This window comes from Phalacrocorax carbo, chromosome 12 (genome assembly GCF_963921805.1).
Source record: "Phalacrocorax carbo chromosome 12, bPhaCar2.1, whole genome shotgun sequence".
Lineage (NCBI taxonomy): Eukaryota > Metazoa > Chordata > Aves > Suliformes > Phalacrocoracidae > Phalacrocorax > Phalacrocorax carbo.
In genome coordinates this window covers 2001936-2014755 of record NC_087524.1, presented here as the reverse complement: position 1 = coordinate 2014755, position 12820 = coordinate 2001936, and the positions used below count along the sequence as shown (strand labels likewise).

At 44.2% G+C, this 12820-nt stretch overlaps 1 protein-coding gene across 9 annotated transcripts in view; it reads left to right on the top strand.

Annotated features, from left to right (window-relative positions):
• MARCHF8 (membrane associated ring-CH-type finger 8) overlaps positions 1 to 12240 on the top strand; it is a 93921-nt gene extending 81681 nt beyond the window's left edge. For 8 of the 9 annotated variants that reach the window (XM_064463709.1, XM_064463706.1, XM_064463702.1 and 5 more), the window contains 5 exons: positions 1617 to 1696; positions 2000 to 2845; positions 4738 to 4918; positions 8730 to 8877; positions 11343 to 12240. In XM_064463709.1, the coding sequence (XP_064319779.1) occupies positions 1617 to 1696; positions 2000 to 2845; positions 4738 to 4918; positions 8730 to 8877; positions 11343 to 11647 (1560 nt within the window). In that variant the 3' untranslated portion in view covers positions 11648 to 12240. The remainder of the gene's footprint in view (positions 1 to 1616; positions 1697 to 1999; positions 2846 to 4737; positions 4919 to 8729; positions 8878 to 11342) is intronic. The other variant, XM_064463711.1, reaches the window with a different exon arrangement.
• Positions 12241 to 12820: the final 580 nt, after the last annotated feature.

Here is a 12820-nt window from a genome sequence, read left to right as displayed (position 1 = left end):
TCAGGCTCGGTGCACCTGAGACATCCCAGTGTCAGGCCAGATACATCGCACTCTGTAGCGCTGCTGGCTAGAGAAACAAAACCTTAAAAGATGAGTCCTGTAACGTGGAAGATGATGGTTGTGTCTGTATAAAGTAACACACGTCTTAGTATACCCATGTTATCTTGCAAAGAAAGAAGAGTATGTTGCGTGACGAGGAACCTTGCTTCTGCTGTGAGAGTGTAAAAGCCTGCAGTGGCCTTGTTTAAATATACCGCAGGAGCTTTTAATAAATTAAGTATAGAATGGAAGAAACCTGAGACCGATGTAGTGTGTGTGTTGCACCATGACCAGAGATCATGCAAGCAGTGAGGACTAAGCTAGCTCTCGCCTCTCAAGCTGAAGTACAGGGCTGGGCACAGCGTGCTTCTGTGGCAACACACCTCTCACGACCTGAGGCCTCTCCTAGTCTGGCTCTGTGCACTTGCCTGGCCCGGGGCTGTGCTGGTTTTCGTGCGGCCCAGCGTGGTGTTGACACTTCCGTTGTTCTGCTGGTTGCATTGTTCCTTCCTGGGTTTCAGGCTTTGCTCTGCACGTCAGGAAGAGCTGTAAACCCTTGTCTGAATTTTGAAATGCAAGCAGTGGGTGAGCGGCACAGCCTCTCCGGCAGCTGTGGAGCATGGGAGAACCAGGTTTAAAGATTCCCTATTACAAGGTTATCAGCGCAGGTGGTCTCCTCACCAGAACCTCTAGGAAGAGTCGAGAAATTTCTGTTAGTGACCCACAGAATGTAGCGGCAGAAACGGCCTATAATAATAGCCCGTCGAGTCCCAACTCTGAGACAATGATCGTTCTTATCATATTGATTTTAGAGGCTTGTCTATTAAGTGTTTAATATGCCAAGAGCTTAATTTATTTTTTTGAGTTATTTCAGCTGAATTCAGAATTCTTCAGTTACTCTACTTCTCACTGTGCTCTTGTTAGGTCTTACGAATGCGACTGCTGCCACCCCTCTTCTCCAAGTACGTGGAAGACCTTGTCAGAGTAAGAGCAGGATGAAAGGCCTCGCGAAGTACAAAGAGTACTTCAGGGAATGGTCTGGTTTGGCAGATGGTGCTCACGTGCATATGCTAGTACAGAAAATAAGTCTCCAAATAGTGCCCGAGTTACTGAATTACTGATGGTTCTGTCTTGTGAAAAAAAAAAAAAAAGCCAAGCCTCTAATCTCTTGTCATCATAAAAGTGGAATGATTAGCTATTATGTAGTAGCTAAATTCTGACTAGTCTATACACACACCTCCATCTAATTATTCTAATTACTGTAGCATTGCTCATTTCCTCAGCTATTGTTCTGTGCAGCGTTTGACAGCTGGCAGGTTCCGCTCCAGAGGTGGCCGCGTTTGACCTTGGGGGAAAACGTTTCTGTTCTGATTACTGCTTTTCCAAGGATGAGGCTGTGTGACCTCCCTTTCTAGTATTTGGCAATAAAGCCGCTTTCTCACAACTAGCCCTTGAATATCTGACGCAGAGTGATACCTAACTCCACATGCTGCGTTTAACCCTGAAGACGATTGCTGTGCGTACCAAACTCTTCCGACTTGTGACTTGGTTGTTTGTTTGTTTTAATTTCACTGCAGGCTGGAAGTCCAACTTCTATCTCTGCCCCTCATAGCTTCTCTCGGACTTCTGTTACACCATCCAACCAGGACATCTGCAGGTAAAGTGTGTTGCTTGCATGGCTAGTGAGGCTCATTCAAGGTTCAAATTAAGAGAAAACAAAACTGAAAAAGCACATGTATGGGGAAGGAAGCGATGTGGGGTTCCCATATGAAGCATTCCATTTGTTTGACTCAACTGCTGTCTAACACTGCTTCATTGAATCCCACTGACTGCTTGGTCCCGCTATGTTTGCCGTTCCCACACTAGCCATAATTCTCATTTCTTCACTTTTAATTATATGTGTTCTCTTATGTAATTGTTTTTTACTTTCTGTGCTTTTATTCCACTGTTCTGCATGCAGTTCCAGTGCAGTGTTTTCTGAGTGTTGTCATCACAGTCCAGTGCAGTCTGCTGTTGTCCTGAAAAATCCTCACTGCCAGAGCCCTCTGACACAAGGGGTCACTGTGACAGTAATCTGTCAGGACACGTTACACGCAGCAAAGAGAAACTCCCGTGGGCAGGATCGGGGCCAGGCGCTCAGGTCTGCTAAGAATGTAAAGCCCACCCGCACTCTGAAATTCTCCAAGTCCCTCAATGACGTGGACCAGAAGGCGCAGAGCACCAGCGAGTGCTTTGACTATGTGGAGCGAACGCGCTCGGAAGGCAAATTGACCCCGACTCAAGAGCAGTGTTTAAGGATTAACAAATTTCATCTTAAAGAGAGGAAACCGCTGAATCTCAGGCCTCTTTCTTTTAGCAATTCTAAACACTCCTACATCCCTTCCCTTTCCAACTACTCGAACGCGTCGGGAGGAGCAGAGAACCACAGTGCTGTACATATCCCCTTGCTGGAGGACAAAGTGGACCATGACACCTCAAGGAGCAAAAAACTGTTGCGTTACCTTTTTTCCTTCTCCCACACCTCCAGCACCAGCAGCCTGCATAAGTTCCATGAACTGGAGAGCTATTCCAGTCACTTCCAAGCTGAGAAATCCTCCAGCGTGCTGGTGGAAAGCACAGACTTTTGCTCCGATGATATGGGAGACGATGACGTCTTTGAGGACAGCACCTCAGTGAAATTGAAAACAAAAGAGCAGCGGGCACCGCTCTGTTCAGTTGAGAAGGACAGTGACCTTGACTGCCCTTCCCCCCTCTCAGAAAAATTCCCCCCTCTCTCCCCCGTGTCCACATCGGGGGACACCTGCAGGTTGGTTTACCAGAGAACCGCCTACCTTCAAGCCCTGCCATGTGCGGTGGTGACCGTTCTGCTTTCCCCTGCCTTTGTGCTGTTTCTGTCGTCTTCTTCGCCCTGTCGCCTTGCTTTCATATGTGCGATTTGAAGCATGCAGCCTCCTCTCTGCTGTCCTGCACCACCCTGATGCACTTAACAAGGCTACTAAGCAAAAGAATTTCTCTTGGAGTCAAATAAATTCTCTTGCAATTTGTTTCAGGTTTGGGGTTCTGAGACGGTAGTTTTTCCTTATCAGTGCCAAAACAGGGAATAATATGAGAGAATCAGCTACATGTATTAAAGGCCAACATGAACGTGCCTTAGCTTTTAATGAGCAATGTGTCATCTTAACAGTCGCTGCTGGTTTGGTCAGAGGATGGGAAGTCAGGAGGAAAACAGACTGTTTGCTTCTGAGATCAGGTCAATATAGCTTAAGATGGGGGTTTTTTCATCTTTTCCTCACAGTTTGTATCCCACCACACTCTTTCGTTTGTAAAGGGCTTTCTGGATGCCTTAGTTGAAAGGGGGATCTGAGCTCTGGGTGTTAGTGGTTGGCCTGTGTGATGTCTGTAGCGTGAGATCCAAAAGGATGGGTGTCTTTGTTCCAACTACAGAGGATTAATCACGCACAGGTGGTGGAAGCAGCCAGCTCTGGCCTGTCTTCATGGTGACCTGTCTGCAGGTCTGCCCTACCCCAGCTCCAAAATGTGCTGAGGACCAAGTACAGGCACAAACGTCCCATCCCACTACCTAGCATTTTACTGTCCTAATCGTCCTCCTCCCTGACAGCACTTTCTGAAGCTCGCTTTGTTACTGCTTGCCAATGTTACTTGATTTCCCCCCTCATCACCAGCAAAATCTAGTTCCATACTGGCTTGTCACCAACAAGATGCTGTTATAATCCACCCACTCCTTCATTTCCACTTGCCAGCTATCGGCAAGGTCACAAGAGGCAAGGCGCTACACATCAGTAAGAGATTTCGGTAATAGACAGGGATGGCAGCGTGCCAGACGTAGTTCTCGCATGCTTGGTAACTCATATTCGTTCCCTGAGCTCCTTACCATCGTCCTTTCAATTCATGACCTCTTCCACATGGTTAGAAAGACTTAGTGCTGTTTGATGCAACCCAGGGGTTGCTGTATCGGGTGTCCCTGCTGCCTGCACAGTTAGGCTGGAGGGGAACGGGGAATTCTGCAGAGCCGATGCTTCCTTAGCAGCTCTTGCAAAGCAAGAAGCGGAGAGCAAAACCATTAGTCCGTTCAGAATAGGTGTATTTTGGGGAGATTCAGTGCTGGAGCTTTGCAGTGTGGGTCTGTCTCTTAGCAGTTGGCACTAGAAATATTTGCACTTCTTTTGTGCAAAATTCAGGCTCTCTAAATTAAGTCTTCATGAGACTGGGGTGGGCTGTTTCGCCACTGGTTTGGGAATTTTGTTTTATCTTCTGTTCCAGAGCATAATCCACAAGTAGCCGTACTTCTCTGTGCATACTTTGTCTTGGGAAGTGCTGTCTGATCTGTTTAAATGCTATTTTCAGTTAAGTGCGGTTGTTCTACGTGAAGCGTTGTCATTTCTTACCCTGTTTTTTCTTTTGGATACTGCATTTCTGTCAGGCTCTGTGTGTCTACGTCCTCTGTTAGAAAGCAGCTGTCTAGTTAGCAGTGTCTGTGCTCAATTATTTTGTGCCCGTGTATGTGCTTGTGTAGCAATGGAGTTCTTTAGTTCTAGCTCCCTTATGGAACACATCCCTTTGATATGTATGTCTCAGGATCCTCAGTGGACAACCACGTGTGATCACAGGTATTACGTGCCTCTTCCACAGCCTTTCTGCTTTCTCTTCTCCTAATGAGCAGCTTTGCTTCTGATTCAGGATATGTCACTGTGAAGGAGATGATGAGAGCCCTTTGATCACCCCCTGTCACTGCACGGGAAGTCTTCATTTTGTGCACCAAGCCTGCCTGCAGCAATGGATCAAGAGCTCAGATACACGATGCTGTGAACTGTGCAAGTACGAGTTCATCATGGAGACAAAACTGAAGCCTTTGCGAAAGGTAGGCACAAGACCTGCTTCCCCAAGGAATCGCTTTGTTAAACACAGATCCACTCTGAAAAAAGGCTGTCCTTGTCCGAGAGCCCGCAGCACCCGCCACATGTTTATCATGTTTCTGGGGCTCCTTAGGCAGGCTGGTCAGTCCTGTATGGGTGAAAAGGATTTAAATTAGACACCAAGCCTGGCAAATTCACCATCCGTGGTATCCAGCTCTGAGAGTTAGCTGTTGTGGCCCGGCAGCTTCTGTGTGAATGTACATGCATACACACACATACATGTATGTGCATGTAGCAACCTGACTTTTTTCTTTACATTACATTTTAGGGGTGATGCACAATGGTATCTGCTCTGCAGTTATCCACTTTCTCCTTTTTTAAATATGGAGCTTTGTATTACCGTGATCTGCTTTAGTTTGCTGCTCTGAGATCCACGTGGCTTTTAAGCTCTCTTGAAAATATGAGGATTTCAGGTTAAACATACTTTAAATCACACTTTCTGAGTGTAAACTCATTAAAATCTGTAGCTTGTTTTCTTTTTCTAAAGGATCAAACCTATTTTAGTGAAAATATTACTGTGTAAGTAGAAGGTTTACCAATACATGTGTTTTTATTTTTGCCTTTTCTTAGACCGTGAATGACTAGGTTTTAGTACTTCACATTGCTAGAACCTGTATTTTTGGTTTATAGAAGAGTACTTTTCAAAGTATAGGTACTTAGATGCTACTTGCATTGTAAGGCTGGATTTGCACTTGTATCTTTTTTGTTCTCCCACATCCTCCAGGCTTTCAATTTCAGTTGATCCTGACCATCGGGATTTTGAGATGGAAGTTACTGGTGTTCTTAGCACAGACAAATCTTGCCACATCTACCAAAGTGGAAGTGGTTAATAACAATAACCTCAGCCTGGAACCTAGAATAACTGAGAAACATTAAATTCAATTATGATGAGCCTAAGTCATGTAGGGTGGGAGGTCAGGACTGCAGCCATCCGAAAGCTGTTAGAAAAACTTGTCCAGTTCCTAAAAGTGACTCCTAGCAGAAAATAAAGCAGAATTCAAACACCTCTTATTTTTTACAGAGATGTACTGTGTGCCAAGTGCGTAGCTTACCGTGTCCAGTTGACAGGACAACCTCCGCTTATTACTGCGGTGAATCGTTGCTTTCTAAGAACTGCATATTTTGCCTTGGTACCCTGTTGGCACAAAATGTGGTACCTCTGAGCTGCCGTATTGAGCGGCATAGGCTCTGTTATCTACGCAGGCGAGCCTTTGCGCAGCCCAGCCACAGGGCATTTAAAGAAATTACGCTAGAGAATCCCACGTAAAAAGAGTTGCTGTCGTCGTCAGTCGGCTTCTGTTTTTTCCGTGCTTTCTCTGCCTGGTGTGGGTGGGAAACATTTTCTGACGATTTGTGCCCTGCGAGAGAAGGCTGTTGGGCACCTTCAGAAATGAGTCACCCAGCATCATTAGTTATATCTGAACAGGTCATCTGTGGGAAAGGGACCAGATGCCAGAAGGTAGGGACAGAGCCATAAAGAGAAGGAGAAGGAGGAATTTACCGCTCAAACATATCTAAAGAGTCTTTTTAGATGGTCAGCTGCAGCCAGAAGATAAGCTGCTGCTGTATCTTCAACTCGGCCTTTATGGTATCCTGTCAGTCAGGCAAAAACAGTCTGGAACTGGTAATTATGAACAGGATGGGACAAATAATAGGGTATGTGCTTGTCTGTAGGGTAGAAATGGAATTAACCTTCCTCAGCATCTTAAGGTTGTATCACAGCATTGAGCTATTCAAACCCTAAGTTAGTAAGGGAAGAGGGTGCGAAACAAAACATGTCACAGTCCAAGTGAAGGCGAGGGGAGACGAGAGCGGGATGCTCCATTTTAAAATTTCAGTGGAAAAAGAGAAGACATGAAATTTAATTTTTCTGCTGAATTTTTTGTTTTGACAACACTTCAAAAACCCACAACTGCTGACTATTTTAACTGGGAAATGCCACGTTCTGTGTCATCGGAATAAGGCAGCAGGGACCTACAGATTTGGGTTTCGTCTCTGGGCTAGTGCGTAGTTTGCAGAACATCTTCTCTCTTGCTGTGCAGTCATATATCTTGCAGGGATAAGGTGCTGCAGGTTGGTTTGGTGGCTGTGAAACAAGCAGTTCACAGGAGGTGTTGCCCGGCAGAGGAGCTCAAGCTGTGGAACAGAAAAGAGAAATATAAATTAGTCAAAACACAAGTCCTCGTGGCTCTGTGAAAGCATTCACAAATACATTGCTCATGCTCGCTTTTTGACAAAATAAATTATACTTCCTATCAAAAGTAAACACCTTTGTTTAGACACAAAAGCAATTTTCTGTCTAAAATACAACATCCAAAGAGAATGTTTTGTCCCATCTTTTTCTAGGAAGATTGAAAGAATGTAGCTCTCTAGCATGACACGAGTCCAGCATGTCATTGCTGGAAGTCTTCAGTTCTCGTTGCGTGTTGAGACTTGGCTGCCACAGAACCGGAGCTGTGGCTTGGACTGGCCAAAGAGATTGATTGTTGGCAAGACGGAGAGGATCACAAAGTCTCTGTTTCAGGGTTCAACCATTCTTGTATTTGTAAGAGTGGAAACAATAATTCAGGATCATTCAGGTGATCTTAATAATACCACGCAGGTCATCCTTTTCAAAGTCCTCTTTTTCTACAAATTATTTTAGGAGACATCAGGTGCACCTCTCTAGAAACACATAGCTATATATGAGAAGCTTATGTGCTCCAGAATATATTTTATGATAGTGTGAGGAAAAACCCATCTTAACTCTCTGTTTCAAGCAGCTAGGCTGAGGGATGTGTATCCCACATGCAAAAACTTTAATTGTATACATAGGGGACATTGCCAAAAAATAATTAAAAAAAGCGCAAGCTTCTGGATGTCTCAGGTAAAAAAAAAACAAAAAACAAAACTCTTTTTGGACAATTCCTTACATATTAGAAGTATCTATAATAATTGTCTACTTTCTTTGTATCTTTCCTAAATGACAGCCACCTGACTTTGTGCGTTCTATTTGGGCTATATAAACATTATTGATAGATGCAGGTCTGGGGATTTCATTTGCTGTGTCCTCTCACTTACAGAAGCTGTCATCCCAGTTCTACTCTGTATTCTTAGGGCACACGTATTTAAGTGCACTTGAAACACTGAAAATAAAATATGGGTGTTGCTGCTGTAAGTGGTGTTAAATGTACGTGAAGATTGAATGAAACCCCCAGAGGTAGGAGGTGAGAACTCAACAGCCTTGAGCTGAGAGCTAAACAGCCTTGGCTGTGCACTGAGGCATCTGGGACTCTAGCAGAGCTCGGCGTGAGACGTCTCACACGCACTGGTCAGTTGGATCATGTACCGCTTTTATGGCAGTATTTTGTTGACTGCCTGCCTGAGCAAGGGTCCCCTTTGCCGCTCACGAGGCTCAGCGGTGGGTACCTGCTGCTGAGTGGGGAACAGATGAGGCCGCAGCCTCGCAAGGCCTCGCGTTAGGGTCCCTCGGTGCTGGAGTTGCCCCTGCGTGGGTAAGCGGGGTGTCGTGACGTTGTGCTGGGGCTCTGGGTCGGAGCTGAGCGATGAAAGGTCCCCTCTGGCACCAGGGCGGGCCGCCAGCGGTCACACACATGCTGTGGTCAGAGCAATAATGCCATCTGACTTTTAAAACCCATCTTAGGAGGAAACTGTTTTCCTGGCTGGTGGTTGTTCTTATCGATGTTCTCTTTTTAGAGTCTCTAGTAACGACAATAAACACTTAATCTCTTGCTCTGCTTCTGGGTTCCTTGCCAGTGGGAGAAGCTGCAGATGACGGCCAGCGAGAGGAGGAAGATCATGTGCTCTGTAACATTCCATATCATCGCCATCACCTGCGTCGTGTGGTCTCTCTATGTCCTGATAGACAGGACTGCTGAAGAGATTAAACAGGGACAGACTACTGGTATGTTACTTGCTTATCTTCCCACAATATTCTCTTGGAATAATTATTTATCCTGAATGGAGAGAGGATGCGGAGCATGAGTGTGCAGGTAGTGTTTCTACTTAGACTAGTCAGCTTTAGCCTGAGGTTGGGTTGGTTTAAAAGCACAGTTCTGGAATTGTTTAGTTAAATCAGTGTAAATTCATGTGTGGGTGCTTTTTAAGTCTATTTCAGTCAATTTAGTTTGCACTTGTGAAATGCACAAATATGAGAGCTAATCCACTGTAGCCAGACACAAAATTGCACTGCTTTAGCTAATTTAGTTTTGAATTGGAACACTTACTGAGCAGATAAGGACATAAGCATTTATTTGCTGCTATGGCTACCTTTTAACTGAGCAAAACCAGAACAGTTTTTAAAAAGAAAAGAAGTAAGAGGAACCTAAACCCAAATCTTAGAGGTAAATCAACAGGCTTTACTTTCTAGCCTGTCATCTGTGAGCACAGGTTTCCTGTGAGAGCCATGTTAGACTGGAGAAATTTTTGTGAGTGGTTGTGCCTGAAGCAGAAGAAATTCAGGCTGATTCTTAGGACTCCAATTCATGCAACTGAGGTGAGGAGTCACGGCTCACTCACGTTCATGGAGTGGCTGCCACCCACTGCAGGGGTGTCTTAACTTCTTGAATGGTAGGTTTTCTTTAGTATGCCAACTGTCAACTTACCAAACTGAAACCTGTTTACCTGGGCATGCTGGGAATTTGCGGCTGTCACAGGACTGTTTCTCAAGCAGGTGGGGCTAGGAGGGCCGGGGTACCTACCCAGGCTGGGAGCCGCCAGAAGGCAAGCTGTCCTTGCTCGCAGAGCACTGCGTGCCACCTACACATGCAGGTGGAAAAGGTTTTGTGGTGATTGAAGAGCATCACCTGGGGGGGGGGTAGCTGAGCGTCAATAAACCTGCAAATCCTCAGAGCTGTTACAGTCTCTTCAGAGCAGAATCACACTTCAAACCAAACAGTTTTGCGGTTGTTTCTCGTTTGGGCTGACGTTGGATTGTTCATGACTTCAGTCAGGAAGCCGCTCTGAATGAAGTCTTTTAGTTTCTGTTCCATCCAACCCCATCTCTGCCATGTATGGTGAAAATGGTTGGCCTTTCAGCGTAAGGTTTCCATCTGATAGTGAAAAGCGCATGCTTTCAAAGATTTATCATCTCCAGGTTATTTTAGCCAATAGATTTACATAGATGAACATGAATAAGAGGAATAGTGTGAATATTTAGTACATGTTATAGTGCCTTCTTTGCTCCCTTCATTTGGATGCTAAATCTGGGGAGTGCTGTCATGAGCTGGGGCGTGGGGGGAGTCTGTGTGGGTATACATTCATGTCTGCCCAGGGGCAAGCGTACACTATCACTCCTACAGATGGCATCAGATAGCTCACCTGTGAATCAGAGGTTCGGGTATTAATCATGGGTGGGATTTCATCAGTAGTCACGCTGCAGTGCCCTTTGTATTTTGGGGCTAAAATATTTTCCTTCCTCCCACGCTACCGTGCATTTCCAATAGAACAGTGGCCTGGATCTTGGTAAAAACTTTGAAGACTTGGAAGGCCATGATTTTATTCCCTGAGAAACCTGATAGTGGGTGATTTAGCACGGTTTCATATCCGTCTTGTGATGCTGCTTATCTTTAAAGAGGAGAGAGGCTGAGTGGATTCAGGACCTATGTGAGCAGAAGATGTATAAAATGAATAGTCTGTTATTTAAAAGTAGTTGATAGAGATGTAGCAAGATCTAATGTCTAAAGTTGAAGCTAGACCAATTCAGGAAAAGTAATGGTGGTCATTTTTAATTACTGAGGGTAAGCTTGCCAGAATGCTTCAGCATCTCCAACATTTGCAGTTTTGCATCAGAAGAGATGCTCTAGTTCAACTACAAGTTACTGGGTCTGATGCAGATAAAATTGTCTGGTCTCTATAACAAACGTGTCAAGCTAGACGGTAACAGTCGTTCCCTTTTGAGTTTAAAGACTATGATTCCATGTGCTGTGTGATCACAGAGTGGAACAGACTTCTTGGGTCACTGAGTTGTGTCTCCTGCTATGAAGAGGAAACCATGTCATAGAATCCCTTTACAATCTGATCCCATTTTTGATTAAACACAGGTGTAAGAGGACGTAAACGTATTACTGGCTGTTGCCTTCACTCTGTGATTGTGCTGCGCAAGGGCTCAGACGCAGAGAATCAATGGCTTTGGTTTTTCTCTGGTGGGTGAGAGTAAATGTCATATGTGAAGTAGAAGCCTGCATGCGTTTGACTTGAAGAGGGGGGGAGAAAAGGCCAAACAAGAAAAATGGCAAAACAAGAATAGTTTGCATGGCCCAAACTCTGTGACAGTTTCCTTACAGGATGTCTTTGAGAGATCTGATGTAGCCCAGCCAGTATTGATCAGGTCTGTTTTCTTTCTTCTTTTTTTTATTTTCTTTCTTCCAGGGATTCTAGAGTGGCCATTTTGGACTAAGCTGGTGGTTGTGGCTATTGGTTTCACTGGAGGACTTCTGTTCATGTACGTACAATGCAAAGTGTACGTACAGCTGTGGAAGAGACTTAAAGCTTATAACCGAGTAATATATGTACAAAACTGTCCGGAAACTAGCAAAAAGAATATTTTTGAAAAACCTGCACTAATGGAGCCAAACTTCGAAAGTAAAGAAATGCTTGGGGTTCACCATTCAGACACAAACTCTTCACATTACACAGAGCCAGAAGACTGTGCTGCAGAAATCCTTCACGTCTGATTGCTGGGGGAGGGCCGTTTCTGTACGTTCTTGAAGATTTAAAATACCGTTGTTTACTTCAAACTGCTCTACCTTTTTAAAATCGACTAAGAGCTGAGGGCTGGCGGATGAGTTTTTTTACATTTGTTTTTTGTTGGAATTTTTTTAAATCCCTTTGGCATATCTCAATGTTATCATGGTTGCATACCTCTCAACGTTTTGTCTCTTGTGCTGGCCATTCAAAGAGCCACAGGATCCCAGGTAGAATGAGCCTTGGGTTTGGTATCAAGCAAGCCACTAGCGAACTGTCATCAACTTCATGGAGTCTGTTACTTTAGAAGATGACTCTAAATGATCCTGCAATATGTGTAGAGTGGGGTTTGTTTGTTTGTTCTTTAAGCGTGTGATGAAGGAGGTTGTCGCAGACAGTGAGGGAAACGAAAGAGCTAGAGTCTAATCTACTGCTAACACTGCCACTAACATTTTGTCTTAGGCAGCAGGTGTAAAGTTTTGCTTTACGTATTGTGATGAGACTTACGAAGCATATAGCACTTTTAAAAATCTTTATTTTGTAATATGTACATCAAATGAGAATGAAACTTGAAAGAATGTCATTTTTGAAACATTTCTTCATTCTTTACCCCATTATTTTTCTGGAACGTAAACCTCTTGCCTTATAAAAAAAAAAAAAAAATTAAAAAAAAATTCCAACCTGTGATTTCCAACACATGCCCACATTATCTTACTAAACATAACACTAAAAAACTCTGCCCCTTTGGGTTTCCTTTGAGGAGCAATTATTTTCAAAGGATATTGCACTTGTGACTTGTGGATGGGTAGTAGTGGATGTGTACAGTGTTCGTTTTCAATGCGTGATGGTTTCAGTGCTCTGTTTTTGGGATGGGGTTTGCTTGGGTTTTTTTTCAGCAGGCCAGACCATCAACACACTTCCACATATATACCTGATGTAATTTTCATTCCAAACCATTGGCAAAGGGTTTGTTGCTATATCGGTAAAAATGTGAGCTGTTATGGAAAAAAAAAAAGATACTTAATACAGCTGAAATTGGCTTTCCTTCTTCAGTACTGTGTCGTGTGAATTACCCAAGGATTTGAAGTTGTCAGAGGAGATGCTGAGATCAAAGTCTAGGAAGTAAATACTGAACTAAGAGGATGAGTTTAAAAACACCTGCC